The following is a 22,698-nucleotide window of genomic DNA, read 5'->3' as shown; positions in this document are numbered from 1 at the left end:
ACGTATTTTAGTTCCATTTCCAATGAACTTCAAGTGTCCTTGAAGAAAAAACTATACTGAAGGAGGAGGATTATACAGCATTTCTTCCTATGCTTGTGAAGACTTGGTGAGTCCCTTAACTGCAGGACAGCCTGCCGGAATGGGGACTGAGGGAAGAGATAACAGTTGACTCCAGGAGTAGTCTGCTGTCTGGATTCTTTGCCTGATTGGAAAGAGTTAATCTTTATTCAGTGAAGGCTGCCAAATGCCCGGATGAGCCTAATCCACGTGCTGGAGAGTGTGGTCTGCAATACTCCAAATCTACTTACAGAAATGTAATCTCCTCTTTAAAATACCATCATTGTCACACCTAGGATAACTCCCCAATATCAGAACACTGTGACCCAGCCTAATTGACCTATAAAACTGTTAAGAATCTAGGTTAAAGTGTAAATTGGTACAGTTACTTTGGAGAACAATTTGACAACTTATGCCAAAGTTGAATATGTGTAAATTCCTACTTGCAGACTACTGTATTTCTGTTTATATGCCCTGGGTAGCGCGTTAGAGCATAGACAAGTTTGGGTTTTCTAAAGAATTGTTCATGTGGACTAGAATGTTGATATAGTATGCAAAATCCCTGCCAGTGGTGTCAGTAGCCCATACAGGCACCAATTTGAGTCCCAGGTGCGCCACTTCCAATTCAGCTCCCTGCTAATGAGCCTGGGAATTCAGTAGAGGATGGCCCAAGTGCTGAACCCACAGTGGAGACCTGGATGAAGCTTCTGGGTCCTAGCTTCAGATGGTCCCAATTCCAGCCATTGAGGCCATTTGGGGAGTGAACTAGTAGGTAAAGATTTCTGTCTCCACTCCCTCCTCTTTTCTCTTTCAGTAACTCTGCTTTTTTTTTTTAAGATTTATTTATATTGGAAGTTCAGATACACAGAGAGGAAGAGAGACAGAGAGAAAGATCCTCTGTTTGATGATTCACTCCCCAAGTGGTCACAATGGCTGGAGCTGAGCTGACCTGAAACCAGGAGTCCGGAACCTCTTCCGGGTCTCCCACATCGGTGCAGAGTCCCAAGGCTTTGGGGCTGTCCTTGACTGCTTTCCCAGGCCACAGCCAGGAGCTGGATAGGAAGTGGAGCTGCTGAGATTAGAACTAGCACTTATTTGGGATCCCCGCATGGGCAAGGTGAGGACTTTAGCCACTAGTCTGTTACGCCAGACCCTTAACAATTATTTATCACAGTAAAAAATAAAAACAATCTAAACATTTGTTGGTAGATGGAAGGGTCAGTTAACTGTGAGACAATCATACATTTGTATAGTTTATAGATCACATAAAGTAAATGAAGTAGATTTACACATACAACATGGATTAGTTATATGTATTATGAAAAAAAATCTGCAGTAGAACTTAGGTCAATATTAGTTTCATGAGCTTTTTGAAGAACCTTTGTATATATGATTTCATGCCATCTGTGTTGATGTGAATAACTCAAAACAATATTTTATTTCGGTTTTTAATCGAGATTCATTTTGCTACTAATTAGTCTTCTGATTCACAGTATTAAAGAAAACAAGTACTTCTAAGTTTAGATTTTTAAAAGGTATTATTGCTGACATCTTATGGGGAAGATGATAAACACATAGCAAGAGTTTGTTGGGAGGGCCCGGCGCGGTGGCACAAGTGGTTAAAGTCCTCGCCTTGCTCGCCCGGGATCCCATATGGGCGCCGGTTCTATCCTGGCAGCCCCGCTTCCCTTCCAGCTCCCTGCCTGTGGCCTGGGAAAGCAGTCGTGGACGGCCCAAAGCTTTGGGAACCTGCACCTGCGTGGGAGACCCGGAAGAGGCTCCTGGCTCCTGGATCGGCATAGCATTGGCCGTTGCGCTCACTTGGGGAGTGAATCATCGGACGGAAGATCTTCCTCTCTGTCTCTCCTCTCTGTATATCTGCCTTTCCAATAAAAAAAATAATAAAAATAAATCTTTAAAAAAAATGAGTTTGTTGGGAGCTTGTGAATGTGGCCAGTGTGAGTCTCCGTGACTTCTTGCATCCACACCCATGTTGCTCATGTGTACTCATTTAGATCAACAGCATGTAAAGTACATCACACCTCAAGAAACATTACAGTCAAGGACGTTAAAATCTGAAACATCAGATTTAGTGTAATTTAGTGTAATATGGCACAATGCAGGTTCATCTTTTTTCTGTTACTTTATCAGATCATAAGTTTGAGATACAGACACTGTATTTGAGAGTTAATGTATTCAGTTCATAGGAGTAGTCTCACAAGACATGTATTCTAACCAGCCCCTTGAACTGTGTTTCTTCGTAGCTCTCCGATGATGGTCGCTATGTCCTCTTATCCATACGGGAGGGATGTGACCCCGTCAACCGACTGTGGTACTGTGATCTGCAGCAGGAGCCCAACGGCATCACTGGTGAGTTCTTTTTCAGACTTACATCATTATACCCAGAAAACAGTTTGAGTCTTCTTATTCATTTCTGAGAAAATTTCTCTCGTCCTGTTTTGGCTTGTTTTTCAGTATTATCTCATTAAATAGGGAGAAACTGATTGAAACTAACCATTGGCCAGCTGTGGCATTTTCTCTAGATGGGGGCTCTGTGAACCCTGTCCTTTGGGTTTTTTGGGGGACTGTGTTACATAAGCATGGTTAAAGCATGGATCACCATGTACAAGTGGGAATAAGCAGAAAGCATGAGCCAGCTCTGAGGCTGTGAGCCTGAGCGGAAGCTGCTGGAAAGCTCAGTCTCTCCAGAACCTTCTAACCCTCCCTGTGCAGCATTCCTGCCCCCTGGGCGTGAGGCAGCCCCTCCTAGGGCTTAGGATCCATTCTCAGAATATTTCTGTATGGCTAGCTGTTAAGACAGAAAGACCCAGAAAGAGTAGAGCAGAATTTTTACTTTCTGTAGTGGAAAAACATCTACTTACTGTGATCTGTCTTGAATAGAAAAAGGAATGGGTGGAAGAAGAGATTGAAGGGTCAGAGTGTTGAGGCTTTGGAGGGAAAAGAACGTCTTGTTGCTAGTAACTAGGGCTGCGAGGATTATGAGCCAGAAATGAGGAATAAAAACCAAAATACCCACAGGGCAGGTTGTTGGTGTTGTGCTTTAGTTGTTTCTGAGACTTGGGTCCCTTATTTGGTTCTGCTCCCAAATCCAGCTTCCTGCTTGTTGTACACCCAAAAGAGATAGCAGGTGTCGCTTTGGGTAATTGGGTGCCTGCCACCTATGTGGGAGCCCTGGATTGATTTCCCAGCCTAGCCAAGCCCTGTTCTTGGGCAGTGACTTGGGTAATGAGAACATTGTCTTTCTCTGTATCTCTCTCCCTTGCAAAAACAAATAAAATTAAAAAAAAAGAAAGCCAAAGTCCGTATATGTTAATATCACAGTGAAGTTGCACTCCAGTTCTGTGATGTCACTGACAGAATAAGGCAGGTCCTGGCCTTCCTCCCATATTGATGTTTCCTCAGTTGCTAGGCAGTCACACCAGGAATCCTGTGCCTGCTAGGGGGATTGTTGTATACCTTCTATGAGGAGGCAAGACCACAGAACGGGTTAGCAGTGACTGCTCTGCACATTGCCCCCTCTCTCTTTCTGTAACTGTTCCAGAAGAATAGGTCATTTTGTCTTGATGGGAAATTAGCTTCTAGGACTGTGTGTATCCCACGTTGAGTCGGGCCCATGACTCTCAGCATCCTGCAGGAGTCAGGCATTCTTGTTCAGGTTCTTCCAAGGCGTTTGTATTGGTGAGGTGTTGAGAATTTGGGAGTGTTTGGGTTGGAGGAACAGAAGCAGCGGGAGAGACATGGTAGCACGCAGATTGCCAGGAACTGGCCCCCTTGGTGGTGACGGATGTTAGCTGCAGATGCCCAGGTCAGGTGATGGGTCAGGAAGGACACGACTGTAGTGCATGTCCACATGCGGAATTTCCTGTCTGGGGAAGCCCTGGCTCTGTCCTGGGGTTTCAACTGATTGTGTTGGGCCCCTCAGACTGCTGAGAATACTCCTGTTGAGTTGTTCTGATGAGGAAATTTGATTAGCTCTCCAGCAGCGCTTCGGTGATGGGAGTTTGAGTGATTCACTTGGGACATCAGCGAAGCCAAACATGCATCACAGGGAGTTCCCCCAAACCTTAGGGAGAGCAGGAGCACAGACGAGAGGTGACACTAGCCTGATTTCATCCCCTCCATCCCCCGGATTTACTAAACGGCTCAGGATATGTGTTCAGATGTTGGGAAGAGTAGGTCAAGTCCTGTGGTCAAGAAAGCAGGATGGGGGGTGAGTAGCAGGGGAGGTGGACTTGAAGCTGCCCGGCTGTGTGCTGACAGCTGGGCGTGACTCGGTATGTGCCAGTGATGGCTGCTGGAGGCTAAGTGCAGTGCCTGATGTCTTAAAGTCACTGCTTTAGTGTCATGAAGTTTGGGGCTCGCATTAACCCCAGAACAGCTCTTCTTTGGAATCGTAGCTGTGCAGGTCCGAATACTCCTGAGAGTTGTAGCGATTGAGTAAATGGATGTCAGTTGCAGCACTTCAGTTCAGAAGGCAATGTAGCACAGTGGGATTAGGGTGAGCTCGCTTGTTTGTCAGTCTGTTTCAGTCATTCATTGTGAGTTGGCATGGTGACCACCAATGACCTCCGTATAGAGAGAGTTTAACTGTCGCAGAGACTGTGTTTAGTTGGGAAATGGGAAGACAGCAGGTGGAGAGTGATCATAAAGATGTATCAGTTGTTCCAGTTTACCACAGCATGAATGGAGACAATAATCACAAGACATTCAAATCAGATTTGAATTTTCATTTTGTTGTGGAGTGCAAGAATGATCATGCCAGATTACTCTAAGATGTATTAAAGAGTCTTTATTAACTGTAGTTGGTGCTAACAGGGCCCACTAGAAATAGCAAATGACAAATCCGTGTGACAGTCCCGTCTGAATCGAAACCCTGAACGGTACAAATAATCATTACCGTGAAACCCATTTGTTAAACTGAAGACCTATGTCCCAGCTTCCCCAACAATATAAATTATTCTAAGGGACATGCAGTGAACAACCTGGACACACTTAGAAAGCTGCAAACATTCATTTTTTTCCTGGCTTCTCTGCCCACATTCCATTACTGCTAGGCCTTACCTCTCCTGGAACTCCTGATAGTACACACATTAGAAATACAAAGCATCTTAGTATTAGCATCTTCACTGACTCACCCAGGCAGTGAACAGAGGGTGAGGACTACAGACACACAGGGCCATGCTCGGGGGCTACCTGTCTGCCTGTCCTCAGAGTGTCTGGGGAGCCAGAGAGCAAGAGATACTGGGGAGGCCAAGTGATGGAGTGCTAGGGCTTGCTAGGGGAGTGGTTACACAACAGTGCAATCCCGCCCCCTCTCAGATTCCAGGTGCTGATAGGTGAATGTCACAGGAGGGCAGAAGGGAACACCTGGGTGGGGGGAAGTATGGCTTTCAAGCACATGACCCTGAACTAGCTGCCTTAAGACCACGATTTCAGCCCCACCACTAAATAATCGGTGATCCTGAGAAATTTGTTTTTCTTTGTGTGTTAATGTGTTCGCATCTACCATGGGGGAAGAGAAGAGCTACATCTCTGAAAACTGTTAGGAATAACAGAAATGCAAGAGAAAGGGCTGAGCTAGCAGGGTTCCTGGCAGCCAGTGGGCTGTGAAGTGTGTGATGTCTTTGGTGTGGGGTCACCACAGTTGGCTTATAGGTAGCTCAGAACAGTCTTAGGGTGTGGACATTCTTCAGGGAAAAAATGTTCATCATGAGATACAAATTTTGATATTAACTTATTTTTAAGAAATAATTCACACTTAAAAAAATCAGTCAAAACGAACGTAAGTAGGTGCGTGTCTGGTGGAAGACTATGAGGGAAAATGCGTGAGTCCATAGATTGGTAGTTAAAAGTTCTAGGATTTATGGGCCTGATCGGAGATCATTACCAATTCCCAGCACCTTTTGTTTGCTATTTCCTTACCCACTCTCCCATTTTCTTACCCTTTTTGGGGGAAGAAAAACACTTAATTTAAATGCTATTTCACATATTAACTTACATCTTAGCTAACCTTGAGTAACTGGTGACAATTAAATTCACTATCGTGCATCTTCTAAAGGTACGTTACTGAGATCCAAGCCCTTTTTGGCACTCTTCAGGCACTTGTGCTGTAACTTTCAGTCTTTATTTCCTGAAAGGCAGGAAGCATTATCAGCATCTTCCATACAAATTAATGTTTTCACATTTATTTTTATTTGAGAGAGAAAAAATGAGAGAGAGAGAGAGATCTTCCATCTGCTGGATCACTCCCTAAAAGGCCACAATGGCTGGGGTTGGACCAATCCAAAGCCAGGAGTTGAGAACTGCACCTGAGTCTGCCATGTGGATTCTGGAGCCTAAGCACTTGGGCCATCTAGCACAGGCTTTCCCAAGCCATTAGCAGGGAGCTGGATCCAAAATGGGGCAGCCAGGACTCAAACTTGTACCCATATGGAATCCAGTGTCGCAGATTGCAGTTTTACCCACTATGCCACCAAGCTCTTTAATAAGATACCAGGAAATTGCCTTTGTTGAGAACTATGTCACATCACTTACATGGCTTCTCCCAAGCTGTCTGTCCCAAGAAGGCCTTCGGCCTGACTGCATTTTGGAATGAGAAGCCCAAAGGGCTTAAGAATAGAGATAGATGCCTGAGGAATGCAGAACTGTGTAAAGACAGGGAAAACCCCAGGCCAGCTGAGAGTCCCACAGGGCTCTCTGTGCATGGTGGCCATCCTTGCTGGCCATCTTCCTGCTCACTGCCTCCTGCCAGGGGCCCTGGTAGCTTTGCTTAGCTTGTAGTGCTTTGTGAAGCCGAGCAAATGAGTTCCAGATGCTGTTTTTTTTTAGTTTGTGTTATTTGATTATAAGACTTGGCACTGCTTTTTTTTTTTTTTTTTTTTTTGCTGCTGCTGCTTAGTTCAAATAAGGAGCAAAAAAGAAGCAAGGTGTCAGCAAGCTGTCATTGAGGACATCGGGCTAGCGTGACATTTTATTGGTTCTGCAGTAGCAGGGACAGCTGAGTCTAGAGTCCTGTGATTCTTAATGTGATTCATGGCTGCTGATTAGTTGAAATTAACCACCCTGAACCTTCCAAGAAAATCATTTATGTCTGGGTTTTCTTAGGATTTTTTTCTACCATTTTCTAAATTAAGACTATGTGTACTGTATGCGTATATACACATATATGTGAGTATATATAGTGTAGATAAATGCATATATGTGAATATGCTTGTTTCTCAAATTTGATATAAATAATCCTGATTTAGATTTGTAATTTCATTATTTGAACTAATATTAGGATCAAGTGTTTTTAGAAGTAGCTTTCCTGGTTTTCATTTAGACTAACAGCATTCAAACTAGTGAGTACTAAAAATGAATGAGTCCCCTTATTCAACTGAATACCTTCTCTCTCAAGTTATTTTTCTATCAAAGCCCGGAGGATCAAGGTTTTTGGAGAGCAGGGGGACCTCAGGGGCTCTGGTTCCTAGCACACCCCAGGGGGAAAGCCTGTCCTTTGCACTGTTTTCCACGTTGTATATTGGGTTGGTGTAACTCTACGATTGTGATTCCCATCTTTATGTCTAAGGTTAAATGCTTCCGACAAATCATGGCCATAAACCTACTGTTCTAATTTCATTGGAACTTCATTATTTAGGAGTCTGAAGACTCCCCTGATTAGGTAACAGTGGGGAAGACGTTTCTATTGTGTTTTACCTTTGCTACATACTGTAGTGACTTGGGAGGCCAGGAATGTGAGGAAAATACCACTGGCTACAAGACCTTTTCAGGCAGAGGCCCTAAGCTGGTTACTTTGTAGTGTAAAGGTTTCACATCAGGAAATGCTTTATTGTCAGGGGAACAGTTAAAGAATCTGACATTTCACCGAACCAAGATTTTATGTCTACAAATGTCATAGTCAAGAAAGTTCTGTTTTATCATGCTTCTTATAAACAAATGGGACCTTTCTGGTTACCTTAGACATTTTGTATTTCTGGTTAATGAGAGAGAGAGAGAGAGAGAGAGAGAGAGAGTGTGTGTGTGTGTGTGTGTGTGTGTGTGTGTGTGTCTGTCTACGTAGTGGGGACATTTATTTTTGCATAGCATTGTTTCATGCTAGCCGCAATACAGTTACCCTTGAATGGTTCACCTGCTGAGTAGTCTTTTGAAGTAACAGCTTGCCACTGAAAAATAAAATAAAATTGTATCTTAGTAATAGAGTTTAACCTTTCAAGAAAATTAATTGCAAGGGAGTTTAGCTGATTATGTACACCGAAAACCTTCCAATTGAAGCAAAGTAAATGCTATGAAATGTATATAAAACATCTTTCCAAGTACGTAGCGACGTTAGTGCAAAAGTGGAGAAGCCATAGAGACCCAAGACAAAAATGAAAGCAGGAATCCTGAGCCTAAGCTGGGCTGTCCCTGAATGTTTGGCAAAGGCAGGGGTGGTGGGAGTTGAAGCCTGCAGTCGGTTCTCCATGGTTGAGGGTCAGTGTGGGGGTGATGGGTGGATATACCCCGCAATGGTGCCGTTGGGTGGGGACGCACAGTGCAGAGAGGGTCTGCCTGTCTTGACTCCTGACACTGGGGAGGACCTGGAGGAAGACAGGGTGTGAAATCTCCTAAAACACCAGAAAGGCTGACCTTCACCTTGATGTATGTCCACTTGGGTGTGCTTTTGAGGTTCACAATCCCTCACGCCAAGAATTTAAAGGGACCCACTTTAGTTGTATCCCGAGAGACAAGCAGCAGGAAATCTCTGAAAGAGTGCCACTTCAACCTAGGCCCCCTAGCATCCCGGCAGATAGTGTTTCAAGGCAAATGAACAGTTCATGATAAAAAACCATTAAGTGCTGGCTGGCCCTTAGTTTAGTGTTTGAGATAACCATGTGTCCCACAGGAGCCCTTGGCTTTGATGCCTGGCTCCAGCTCCACACTGTGGCTTCCTGCTGAGGCAGAACCTAAACAAGCAGCAGTAATAGCTCCAGGCACTGAATCCTTGGCCCTCACGCTGAGACTTGGATTGAATCTCTCCCAACTTTAGTCTAGATTGAGAGCATTGGGGGAGTGAACCGTCAGAAATTTTCTGCTTGTGTCTTTTGGACAAAAATAGTTATGCATTTTTTTAAATGACAAGATCCAACGGGATGGTTCAATGGCTAAATCCTTACCTTACAAGCACAGGGATATGGGTGGCAGTTCATGTCCTAGCTGCTCTACTTCCCATCCAGCTCCCTGCTTACAGCATGGGAAAGTAGCAGAGGACAGCTTGTGGGAGACCCGGATGAAGCTCCTGGCTTCAGATCAGCTCAACTCCAGCCATTGTGACTATTTGGGGAGTGGTCCTTCTCTCTATAAATCTGATCTTCCTTTCGTATAAAAATAAATAAATCTTTCAAAAAAATTACAAATAAATTAGAGAAATAGATCCAAAGTGATGCTGCTTTAAATACGTAATCAAGAAACCAGGAAGCCTAAGCAGAAGTAAAACAATTGCAGAGAATGAGCAGTTCACTTGTGAAGGACTCTGTAGAACTCCCAGAAATAACTTTAAAAATCAGCTTTAAAGGTTGAGTTCTTAAAGAGATTAGCTCAAAAAAATTAGTGAAATAGAATGTAAACGTAAAGCAGTATCTAGTACACAAGCCACCAAGAGTGGGACAAAGGACATAGGAAATCGCAGACTCTCCCAGAAATGGCAAGCTATGAACTAGCACGAACCATTTTGCAGAAAATACCTAGAAGAGCTTGGGGGCTACAGGAAGGGGGGACCACCTTTTTGAAGTCATTATAAATCTAAGAAAAACGATTAATAACTTATCACAGATAATGACATGAAAATGATATAGTTATGTTAGTATTCAAGAAGAATGTAAAGCAAGAAGCATTTATAGAGATAAAACCTCATAAAAAGGTTTAATACAGTTTTATTTACATAGTGGTAATTCTTAATTCTGTATATGGCTAAAAGCATGATTTCAAGATATATGGAGCAAAATTAAGAGAAATACAAGTAACGGTAGACATTCACAATTGTGGGGGAACCTTTTTTTTAACAGTTTATTTTCTAAGATTTATTTTTATTGAAAAGGCAGATTTACAGAGAGAAGGAGAGACAGAAAATCTTCCATCTGCTCGTTCACTCCCCAAGTGGCTGCAATGGTCAGAGCTGAGCTGATCCGCAGCCAGGAGTCAGTAGCTTCCTCTGGGTTTCCCACATGGGCTGTCCTCTACTGCTTTCCCAGGCCGTGTATGGGGAGTTGGAAGGGAAATGGAGCAGCTGGGGCATGAACCAGCACCTGAATGGGATCCTGGTACTAGCCACTAGGCTAGCCTGCTGGGCTCGAAGGGGAACATTTTTAAACAAACCTGTTCTATCACTGATAACAATCAACAAATAAAAATTTGAATAATAATTGACAAGTGATACATAGTAATATTTAACAAATTACACATGATGACAAGAGAGTGCTCATTCTTCAGTTGCATACGAGTACAGTTACATTTTTAATCTATGTATTTAGGCTGTTGAGCTGTTCTCAGTGAATTCATGAGGAATGACATCAGAGTATTTTCTTTGAGCATAATAGGATTTAGCCAAAAGTAGATAACAGTAGCCAAAGGTTGGGTAAATTCACAAGTGTACGTCACGTGAAAGAACTCAAACCCAAAGAATACAGGTATATGATGTCGTTTTAGGAAGTTGAAAGCAGGAGAAACCTGTTGTAATGTAGATGTATGTGAAGGCAGAAAAAGTGCAAAGAAAAGCTAGAGGGAGATTAGCATAAAAGTGAGAGTGCAGGTTGCCCCTGAGAGGGGGTGGGGCTTATTCAGAGCGTCTTTGGTGTGAGAAATTCCTCCTCGTGCACATTTCATGTATTGACTGCTCGTGTATTTGTTCTTCTAGATTAAACTTAAGATAATGTCAGATTTCCCAAAAATATCATTCACATTTTATTTGGACTTGTGTTACATCTACGGTTTTCCTCTGAGATTATTTGCACTTTTGAAATCATGACTTTTCCCCTATAGGGAAAATGTTTCCAGATATTCTGGATTTTTTTTTTGTTGTTATTTTTATAATTTTTGTTCCAACTCAGAGGTTTCTTTGTATAGAAGTTACAGTTTATAGAAAATACATTGTTCAGTGGTTCATTTTCTTTGATGAGGTTATGCCTATTCAACCCCACATTTTCCTGCAGGTTACTTGCTAACATAAAGGAAAGCTGTTGAATTTTTTTTTAAAAGATTTATTTATTTTTTATTGGAAAGACAGATTTACACAGAGAAGGACAGACAAAAAGATCAATCTCCCATGCGCTGGTTTACTCCCCAAATGGCCCTGATGGGGAGCAAAGCCAATCCAAAGCCAGGAGCCAGGAGCTTTTTCTGGGTCTCCACCTGGGTGCAGGGTTCCAGGGTTTGGGGCTGTCCTCTACTGCTTTCCCAGGCCACAAGCAGGGAGTTGGAAGGGAAGCAGAGCAGCCAGGACACAAACTTGCACCTGTATGGGATCCCAGTGGATGCAATTTGAGGACTTTAGGCTACCATGCCAGGTTCAGGCTGTTGGTTTTTAAAATTTTTTCTTCTGGGCCCGGCGCGGTGGCGCAAGTGGTTAAAGGTCCTCGCCTTGCACCCCCGGGATCCCATATGGGCGCCGGTTCTAATCCCGGCAGCCCCGCTTCCCTTCCAGCTCCCTGCCTGTGGCCCGGGAAAGCAGTCGAGGACGGCCCACAGCTTTGGGAACCTGCACCCGCGTGGGAGACCCGGAAGAGGCTCCTGGCTTCGGATCGGCATAGCATTGGCCGTTGCACTCACTTGGGGAGTGAATCATCGGACGGAAGATCTTCCTCTCTGTCTCTCCTCTCTGTATCCGCCTTTCCAATGAAAAAATAATAAAAAAAATAAATAAATCTTAAAAAAAAATTTTTTTCTTCTTAGTCAATTTTAATAACATTTTTGAAAAATAATTTCAGTGTTTATTGTAGGGTAGGTACTGATAAGTTATTACTGCTAGTTTACAGTTAAGGAGTTGGGATTTAATAGGTAATAAATCGTTCAAGGTCACAATCCAAGTATATTTGACCTCAAAACTTTCTGTGGTGGAATTATATTTTCCCTGGTAAGTTTAATCCAACACACATTATATAAAACTATGCTATAGACAAGAGATAATGAATGTAAAATTGCTTTGAAAGATTGAAGAAATGGAAATGAACTATTCAAATTAGTATGGCAACTTCGCTGTGAAATTAAATGCAAGAGATTATTGGAGGATGGCTAAGACTTGGCGTAGCCTTTTGGTAGTTTAGCCATTAGAGCTTTTCTTTTTAAGACATTTGAGATGTTCTGCGGACATCAGTGTCATTGAGTTTTTTGGGTTTTTTTGTTTGTTTTGTTTTATTTTTAAATACTCGATGTCCCTTAGGGATCCCTGTAAACAGTGAGGCCAGAGGCAGTATTTAAGATGTGGTGGCCATCTCCAGACCAGTTTTCAAAACTTTAAAGGACTGGAAACCATCCCTTCTATCATTAAACACAGCTCTCAGTTTGCATATTTGCAGTACTTGCCACTCTTCAGTGCATAGCGGGACATGGCAAGGAAAACGACAAATAATAAAGTGACACAGAAACACATGATTGTAGCCCAGGAGAAGTGCTAAGAGGATGTGCGCTGGATGCTGATGACAGTGCTCAGGTTTGAGACTTGCTCAGTTAGAAGAGACCTGGTCACCCGGGGCCCTTTGCTCTTCCCTCCCTCCCTCTCAACCAGGGACTGCTTCAGCTGTGGAGTTCTCCTGCACCACGTCCTTAGCTCTTTTGGCTCCGAGCTCTGTGTATAGAAAAGCCTACCCTCCCAACCCTACACACAAGCCAGCGCCATTTTATTAAACCCTGGAGAGATGACAGGAATGCCGGGTCTCTTTCCAGGGATCTTGAAGTGGGTAAAACTGATTGACAACTTTGAAGGAGAATATGACTACGTCACCAACGAAGGGACGGTGTTCACGTTCAAGACCAACCGCCATTCTCCCAACTACCGCTTGATCAACATTGACTTCATGGATCCCGATGAAGCAAAATGGAAGGTGCTTGTTCCTGAGCATGAGAAAGATGTCTTAGGTAAGATTAGAGGTGGCTTGGGATTTGTGCTCTTGTTTTTGATGAGAATGTTGACAACTTGGTACCTCTCCCATCCTCTGGTGACTTCAGTTTCTGATCATGGGGCGTGGCATCTTTGCACACTAGTATCAGGTGGAAGTATAGCGCCTTTGTAAAAATCGTGAAGGTGTGAGTTAAGACTTTCAGAGGTACTGCTTTTTAGAAGCTCCAGTTGTGTTTATATAGTTACTGTCTAATAATATATTTGCATTTATGTCCCTTAGCTTTAAACTTTTGAATAAGCATTGACTATTTGCATTAAACCTGTTATAGTGGAATTACTGCCCTCTTACTGGAAAACAGAATAAACTGTTAAACCCTTGCCTTTGCTGCCTGGTGCACTGGCTTCACAATCTTTCTTCCCGGTCAGTCATTGTGCCTTTAAATTCCCTTTCATTGTCTCTGATTTTTTTCCAAAACATTACATTGCTTTGCACATCATTAATTGAACAAAAGATGATTTTGATTAAAGCATTCTTTCTGACAGCCTTTTTTTTTTTTTTTTACATAGAAGAGTTGACAACTTCTACTGATGGTTTAAATAAGAATAAAACCTACGGCTGTTCGAAAACACAGAGGTACATGGGATATGATAGAGAAATATCCCTTTCAGATCTACGGCAGGGCGTGTCTCAGATCAAGTAGTCCTGAGATGTGGTTTTCATTGGATGGAAGCAACTGTGTTGGAGTCAGGCCGACTCAGGTTCATGTCCTAGGCCAGTAAGGGCCTCCCCCTGGCTTGGGACAGTGTGCCCCCTATCGTGGTGTTGCTGGGGAGCACACTGGATGGGCCCCCTCCTTACTGTGCCCTTGCTTCTGCCTTTCCCATGTTCTGGAGGAGTTACTTCTCAGGGTAGTGTCTTAAGATTCTTCTCAGCCTGCTGGTGTCTGACTTTACCCCTCTGCCCTCTTCCTGGGGTCCTGGCATTCCTCCAGGCCACTCTATGACATCCATGACAAGCCTGTGTCTGCTCCTTCCGGTAAAGCCCACCTCCAGCAAGCCCCATGGTGGCAGCCCCCCTGTGCTGCTCCTCTGAAGTAGTTGTCTGTTTCCTGCCCTCTAGATTTCCCTTTACTTCTCAGGTTTGGGTTGATACTTTGTCTGTCTCAGACTGGGGCAAAGCAAGGGGAGGAAATGTTCACTGTCAAGGTCGGCGGTCTTTCCAAGTGGTCACCTCGAAGGTCAGAAGGTCCGTCTGTTCACTTTCTGGACCTCATGTATATTTGAATGAGGAATTCATGGATCACATGAATCATGGGACAAGTGTTTGGCCATTTCCTCTTCCACATCATGTGATGAGTCTACTTCATGGTTACTTGTCAGCCTTGTGGCTTCTGCCAAACTGACAGGAGAGGCCCCCCATGAGGGGGTCACAGCCAGCATGAGGCCAGTGATCCCCAGGTGCCAGAGGCAGCAGCCTGCACGTTCCCCACGCATTGCTGACCTTACACATGGGTGTGTTCGAAGAGACTTGGTGGCTATGCTGTTTCTGCTGGGTGCCCTGGATCTTTTTCAGGTGCAAGTCAGGTTGGTCCAAGTAGCCATCAGGATGTTGTGTTGCCCAAGAACTTGGACTTTGCCTGCTGTGCAGAGCTTAGAGGTTTTAACCATCTCTTGAAGTGACTCACTCTTCTACTTGTAGATCTAATGAAATGTGAATAAATGCTCAGAGATTGGGGGAATTGATGTATGGTTATAACCTTCTTTCTAAAAGACTAAGGTTATTTTTTTTTTGACTGGAAAGGGGAAACCTTCAGTATTCCCTGGCACTCATCAATCCAGAGAGAAGCCCAGTTGAATTTGCTGTATATCACGAGCATAGACTGCCCTGTTGAGAATAACAAACCAGAGATGAATCATAAAGTACAGCTATTAAGTCAGAGCTTTTATTCATGACAGTCCGCAAATCACCTTGTGCCTTTCTCACTCTCTGTTTCATAATTCCGAAGTACTCATAGTTAACACTGATAGATTATTCTTTGGCAGCTGTAATTTACTTCCATCCCCTCAACCATGCTCTCCCTCTCTCCCCACCCTGTACTTTTCTCTCTTTAAAGTGTCAGATTGTGTGAAATATGTGCCTCGGTTGAGGTATTTTGAAACCGGTGTATTACAGGAGGAGCAAGTGACTGCAGGATGCAGTTCTTTGCCGTCTGTGGAGATTGTTGACAGTTGGGGGCTGGAGGAGACTGGGTCCTGTGGTTCACAGGGGAGTCTCCGTGTTGCATTCACCTCGCCCTTACCCCAGTGTCTTTATGTCAACATCTGTTCCGACATGGGCACTGCAGTCCCATCTGCTAATCCCCCCTCTCCGGCGCTCAGCAAATGCCCCCTCGGAGTATCACCAGCAGCACCTCTGCCTAACCATGCATGAACTGAGCAGCTCTTTCCCCTCTTTTCAAACAAGGCTCTGTCTGGAGTGGGCACTGAGCTTAGCAGCTCTAACATTGAAGATGCCTGAATCGCACATTGGAGTGCTGGCATTCGGCACCTGGCTCTCCGGACTCCAGCTTCCTGCTCGTGCGCACCCTGGGAGGCAGCAGAGATGGCCCGGAGACTTGGGTTCCTGCCACCTACAGGGCAGACCAGGATTGAGCTGGCTCCACTGGGGACTAATGCAGGCATTTAGATGGTGAGCCAGAGGAGGGGAGAGCTTTCCATCTACCTACTCTGTCTCTCAGATACATAAATATATTCTTTATTAAAAATAAACCTGGTCTCTTCGCCAGTTTTCCTCTCCTCATCTTTCTACCATGCACTCACTCCTTAATTCAACTATTCCTTTTCCTTTCCTCTCTCCTTGGTCCTAATGTTGATTTTCATTCTTAGACTAACCTGTCTTCCCACCACTTACTTCCCAAGAAAGCTGTCTTTCCTTAGAACCTCCTGGCCTCTGCACCTCTGTGCCCAAGACGTCTTGCTGAAGGGCTGGCGCCTCTTTTAGAACCTCCGTGTGCCAGCTACTGTGCTGTGTTTGCACCATCCCATGGTTGTCTCTCCGAGGCAGGAGTGATCTCATATTCTTGCCCGTCTCTCCAGCCTGTGCCAGGCACATAGTCATCTCTTGCAAAATAGTCAGCCCTGTCAGGCAGAAGTCAGGATCTTGGCTTTTGTCCTTTTCCCCACCCTTCTGTGCCCTGCATCTTGATGCTGGACACAAAATAAATAGCTAGAGTTCTTTGTAACCCACTCCTCCTCTCTGGCTCATCAAAAGCTCCTGGCCCAAGAGAGGTCATCGTTTGTTTCCACGGGACCTAACAGCAATAACCCCTCATTAAAGGAATATGCTGCGCACTGGATGAGCGGCCAGACGCAGTTATGAACTGACTTTACAAGTCGCATTGCTGTCCAGCGCAGTGGACTGCTCTGGCGCTTTGTACAGGTAGATGAGTGGAATGCTTTTCACCTATTTTCTGAACTGTCTTCCTCTTTACAGAATGGGTGGCGTGCGTCAGGTCCAACTACTTGGTCTTATGCTACCTCCGCGATGTGAAGAACATCCTGCAGCTCCACGACCTGACCACTGGTGCTCTCCTCAAGCCCTTCCCGCTGGAGGTCGGCAGCGTCGTGGGCTACAGCGGCCAGAAGAAGGACACCGAGATCTTCTACCAGTTCACCTCCTTCTTAGCTCCAGGTGAGAGTCTCCTCGCTGCTGCTGTGCACTTGCAAAAGCAGAGGGAGTGTAGGTTTCTTGGCGAAGCACAACCACAATGTTATGTGTTGAAAATCTCATAGAGCATCTTGCAGCTGAAATTGTTGAGAGGAAACCAGAAGCTTGGAACAGAGGGAAATGGAAACACCTGCCCCGGCACTCTTGTTATTGTTATAGCATGAGTCTGTGGTCCAGTGGCAGGAACAGCTGTTGTTACACACTGATTAAACAATGCTGATGGGCGTGTGGCCTGGTGGCTAAGACACTGTGGAGATGCCCATATCCCTGTCGCAGTGCTTGTCTTGCCTGTGGCTGCTCACCCCTAGCTTGCTGCTAATGCATATCCTGCTAGACAGTAGTTGGGTTCCTGCTGCCCACATGAGAGTTGTGGGTGGAATTTCTGGCTCCTGGATTTGACCGCAGCCCATCGTGGCTGTTGCAAGAATGTGGGGAGTAAGCCAGCACTGGGAACTCTGTCTAGCCTTTTCTTTCTCCCTGTCCCTCTGCTTCTGAAATGAAAACAAAGAAAAATTAGTACTAACAAATACAAGCTTTTTTTTTTTAAAGATTCATTTCTTTAGTTATTTATTTATTTGAAAGGCAGAGTTAAAGATTTGTTGAGCTGGTGGTTTATTCCCCAAAATAACTCCCATGGGCAGGATGGGGCCAGATGGAAGCCAGAAACCAAGGGTTCCATTCAGGGCTCATGTGAGTGCAGGGACCAAGCACTTAGGCCATCTTCCGCTGCTTTCCAAGGTGCATTAGCAGGAAGATGAATTAGCAGCCTTCATGGTGCTGCCAATGATGCAGCTGGACTCAACCACCAGGTGCTTGTGAGGAAGGCTGGGCCTTGGAGGCTGCAGTCCAGCTCGCTGCAGCACAGTGCCAGCCCTCCAAGAACCTTCGAGACAGACTTTGATCATATATACAAGGATGCATTACAGATAACAGAAATCCAAATAAAATCATTGCAGCCTTTGATAATAAAACATTTTTAAAATTAATAGAATGTATTCTGCTGTTGCTAACGTAAATTAAAACATGGTCCTGAAGCTGTAGTTTTTACATTGTGAAAAACAATTATGTTACTTGGGTCTAGTGAAAAACGAAGCAGTTTTGATTTTTACATTTCACAGTGAGCAGAAGTCTTTCTAACTTAATGTTAACATTGGTCAGAGTTCAGTTTGATTTGTTTGGTTTTAATGTTTCTCCATCTGGCTGCCCTGTAAGTCACAGCCAGACATGTATTACAATTTGTCCTCAGAGATGGCTCAGTTGATGGGGCAAACCCCATCCTCCAAGTGCTATGGCTGGGAAAATTCCTGCCTTTTCCTTGCTCATTTGCTGAGCTTCTCCAGAGCACCTTTTGTCCCCCTGGATTTAGTTTCCCATCAAATATTTTCATATTATTTTGATTGTTTTCACCAGAAAAGGAGCACTAGCAGAGTGAGGCAGATGCTGACATGACTCTGTCTCCTTCCTGGGATGCAGCCGATAACAGTGATGTCTCATCCACTTTCACTTCCAGCCCGTTCACAGAGCAGACAATCCATAAGGAATCTTACTGTGGTGACAAGTTGCTGTCAGGACTATTAAAACCATGAGATGGATGGATGTTCTTTGAATAGGCCAGTCTGTCTCCCAGGGAAACCTAGTGGGCCTGACTTGCCAAGGACTCTTAGGGGATCAGGTGGGACTAGGAAACAGATGCACAGTGGTGTCGACTCCTGGCTCAGGGCCAGGAGCCCTGAACCCACAGTTTGAGAACTCCTTTTTCCTGGGGGCTAGAGCCAGTGGACACACCAAGGGAAATCCACTCTCTCTTGGTGGCCTTGCTCAACCCTGGGCTGCAAGGCCTGCCATTGATTTCCTCAAACTTGCTCCTGAAATTGTCCTTTAGAAAATTTTGTGTCATCAGCAGTGAGGACGACAACGTGAGGCTAACTCGGCTCTCCTAAGAAGAGCCCGACTCCCCAGAGGCCCGTGAAGCTCCCTCAGTGGCCTCCATGCGGCCATTTATTTCAGGGACAAGCTCATCACTGCCTGGGGAAGAAAGGACTCATGCCCGCCCCTATAAAATCATGGATTCAATGCCAAGTAACAAAATGTTAGCCGTGCCTGTGACTTGGGAGGTTGGGAAGTGGAGAGTGTTTCCCTGGCTCTGTACCACCAGGCAGCTTCTGAGTGGGCTGTCATTTTTCACTGTAACACCCCATGTGTTTCCTCTGTCCCCTCTTTCTCATTTTTCTTTCATCTTTCTCCTCTCCTTATCCCAATTTGATACCTAAAGCCAGTCATCCAGGTTCGGGCCTTCTGCGGCAAATGCAGAACTGACCATCAGATAACAGTGCTAGAGCTTATGAAAGCAGAAACTGTCAAAAGACATAAACCCATTCACACCTGCTCACACTGACTTGAACTGGTCTCTGAAGTTAGTTCTTGGTTGCTGCAATTGATAGCCAAGGCTCTCGGTTGTGTTTCAGTTCCTAGGATCCCAAGTTGCTCCAGCCCTGCGCATATGGCACATCTGGCAGGTGCGTGCTGGCTTATCGTTCCCATGGACGTGAAGGGAGAAGTTGCATTTTGAGCCCTCGCCAGTTATATCTTTTGCAGCTTTAACCACGCTTGGGAACAGATAGGCAGCTGGGGGCAATTTGAAGTGTGATGCGTTTAATCCCTGTGGCTCAAGCCTCTTAGTGGTTGAACTGATTATTTCTATACGCTCTGAGGGAGCCCTAGGGGTTTTCTAAACGTAGCTGCAGTCTGACTTGCATGACCCTGGGTGGGGCAGAGCTGCAGTCAGTTTGGAAAGGGCAGACCTTTTAAGGGACGTGATCTTTTATGACATCAAAACCCAGCTCGTCACCAGATAAAACAGTAACTGCGTGAATTGCAAGGTTCTCTCACCTTCTCTTTCCACGTCAAACTTTGTGAATTCTCAGATTCTCTTCTGGCAGCTTTGTCTGGGGTTGGTCCTCCCTCCTAACTTGCATTCATCCTGCCGCCTCTGCCACGAATAACAGACTGGCCTGGAGCAGCTGATCTCCCTGCCTCCTTCCTGGGGTGGGAACAGCCCTGAGAGCAGCATCATGAGCAAGTACGCCTCTGCTGGTCCTGGGGGACTTCCACAGCCTGATTCTGTCTTTCACCCTTCAACTCTGAAATACATTTCCTCCAGATCACCCAGTCAGTGTCCTGTGATTCGTGATTCTCCACACCCCACTCTCATTATTCTTAACCCCGCATGAGCCAGTCAGAGAGGATGCAAAACCTTATTGGGTGACAGGGATTCAGACAGTAATGTGAATATGTGTTGGCTAGCCTGGGCTAATCCAAAGGGATCTATAAATAGAAAGGTTTTATGCAGTATGTGGGGCTTTTAAAAGGTTCATGGAAAATGAGTACTATAAAAAAAAAAAACTATGCATGGATTTTATTTTCTTTTTTTTGCCTCAAAATGAACATTTAATTCTTTTTTTTCCATAAAACTTTTTGATGTTTCCTCATGTGAAACGCTTTATTTGCAGATTTTACAGCCTGTTTCCCAGTATTGCTGCTGGGCCAGAGGGCAGAGGAGAGATCAGGCAGCTGATACCTTCCTCTGAACAATGACTTGCTTTTTTTTATTTCATTCTGCTCTTGGATTTGATGTCTCAACCTTTCTAGAAAAGCAAGTGTCTTTCACTTAGGGAATTCCTATTCTAGGTCCTCAGTGGAATATCTAAACTCACCACGCTAGTAACCAGCCACCCTAGGAGTCACCTTGGGAATCGTGGCTCCAAGGCCTGAGTTATTCCCTGTGCTGCATGGTGCAGGGACACCTGGGGGAGTCGCATGCCTGGGTGCCACATGCTTGATCTATTCTTGGTCTTGTTTTTTGCTTGATTGCAATTTTGGAGTGTTTTAACTTTTTTTTTTAAAACAAGGATTCAGACACTTTTTATAGGTGTCAACAGAAACTGATCCAGAAGATTTTGACAATTGAAATATTTCTAAAAATAGTCTTTTTCCTTCAAGGTGACATACATATAAGCCAATTCAGTATTCAGTGTATCTGAGTAACTTAGAATGTATACTCGCAGATATAGTTTGGAAGTGTAATATTTATTCAGATATAGTCTAACAAATATCCAAATATAACAAACAAGAAAGTGAATACTTCAGTCATTTTGTACATCTCCTTACTGATCGTGCAAGTCACAAACCCTAACATGGTCATCTTAGAACGGTTTGTCCATAAGCATGAAAATTGGGAGAACATTAATGATTGGCAGTCATGGATGGGTATGGAATACAGCATTCAAGCTTCTGTTTGGGGTGCCACATCCCCTATCAGAGTGCCAGATCAAGTCCCAACAACTCCATTTCCAGTCTGGCTTCCCACTAATCCACTGGGAGACAGCAGAGGATTGCTCACGCATGTGCGTAGCTCCCTGCCATCCATGTGGGAGATGCCAATGGAGCTCTGGTTCTCTGGCTTCAGCCTGACCCGGCCCTGGCTGGCAAGGGCATTTGGGATGGGCCAGTGTGTGGAAAATCTTTTCCATCTTTCTCTCTTTGTCTCTCTACTTTTCAAATAAAGTGAAAATAAATATGTGATTTTTTTTCTCCTGAAAGATGAGCTGTTGTTAATGTGGTAAGTTTCTGCATGTCACTCCTTGTTTCCCAACCATGTAGTGTAGGATTTGCAGAAGTGAGAAGAGGGGCAGGGCCACTGTTTCATTACTCCGTCAGTCAGTCAAGAAGTGCCAGCGTGGGGACCGATTGATTTCTGGTTTTCCAGCAAGTACTGGGATCACAAAATGGCTTTTTCCTATATTTGACAGCATATGTCTAAGTGTTGCGTGGGGAGGTGCCATTTCACACCAGCCACTCTCTGGGTGACTAATTGTGTTTCATAAACCACAGCAGTGCCATTGTTTTCAAACATTAATGACTTGTCTTTCCTCATTGTTTCTTTGATTTAGTTCTCAAATGTTAGTGAGTAGTCATAAGAAATTCAGGAAATGGAATTTTAATCACTGGCTGAATATGTGGGACTCGTTGGTGTCTGTCAGTTCTTTTGTGTTGTGTGTGCTTACCGTGATAACCAGAACTGGGAAAGCAGCTCTGATAAGTCTGTCACCTGTGATCCTTGCCGCTCTCCGTGTGTGTGGTGATGGATGGTGTCTGTCCAGTGGCAGGAGCTCCGGAGCACCTGTCAGGAGAGTCCTACTGGGCTCTTGACCATGGGTGGCCACAGGGCATTAGTCACCTCCTGGGTCAAATGAAGTTCTCTGCTTCTGGTCATTCTGTTTGTGTGTGTTTGGGTTAGAAACGGGAAAGGGAGAGAAATCTTCCTCTCACTCGTTCCCTCCCCAGATGCCCAAGTTGTCAAGAGCTGAGCTGATCTGAAAGTGGGAGCCTGAAGCCTCTTCCTGGTCTCCCACATGAGTGGAGGCACTTGGGCCAGCCCCCACTGCTTTACCAGGTGCATGAATGAGGAACTGGACCAGCAATGGAACAGCTGAGACTAGAATCAGTGCCCAGATGGGGTGCCAGTGTCACAGGCAGCTCTACCTGCTTGCCATGCCTCAGTGCTAAAGTTCACTGTCTTACCTTGTACTAAACCGTCTTTTGTGGTGGAAACCTATTAAAATTCCCCAATTATGGGGCTGACCTGGTGGCTTAGATCTATTTTTATTTGAAAGAGTTATAGAGAGAAGAAGAGACAGAGAGAGCTTTTATCCGCTGTTTCCTCCCCACAGGAACTTCTTCCAAGTCTCTCACATGGGTGCAGAGGCCCCAGGACTTGCCATCCCAGCTCAGAAACAGGGAGCTGGAT

The 22,698-nt window shown here is 44.8% G+C and overlaps 1 protein-coding gene across 1 annotated transcript in view; it reads left to right on the top strand.

The window, feature by feature from the left end:
- Positions 1–22,698, top strand: part of LOC121158785 (prolyl endopeptidase) — a 119,829-nt gene that overhangs the window by 52,815 nt on the left and 44,316 nt on the right. The window contains exons 7-9 of the mRNA XM_040983833.1: positions 2,322–2,427; positions 12,991–13,182; positions 16,659–16,856. Coding sequence (XP_040839767.1) covers positions 2,322–2,427; positions 12,991–13,182; positions 16,659–16,856 — 496 coding nt within the window. The remainder of the gene's footprint in view (positions 1–2,321; positions 2,428–12,990; positions 13,183–16,658; positions 16,857–22,698) is intronic.

The sequence above is a fragment of the Ochotona curzoniae genome, unplaced genomic scaffold, assembly GCF_017591425.1.
Source record: "Ochotona curzoniae isolate NIBS_2020 unplaced genomic scaffold, NIBS_Ocur_1.0 contig_3819, whole genome shotgun sequence".
In the NCBI taxonomy this organism is placed as follows: domain Eukaryota; kingdom Metazoa; phylum Chordata; class Mammalia; order Lagomorpha; family Ochotonidae; genus Ochotona; species Ochotona curzoniae.
This window is presented reverse-complemented; position numbering and strand designations above follow the sequence as displayed.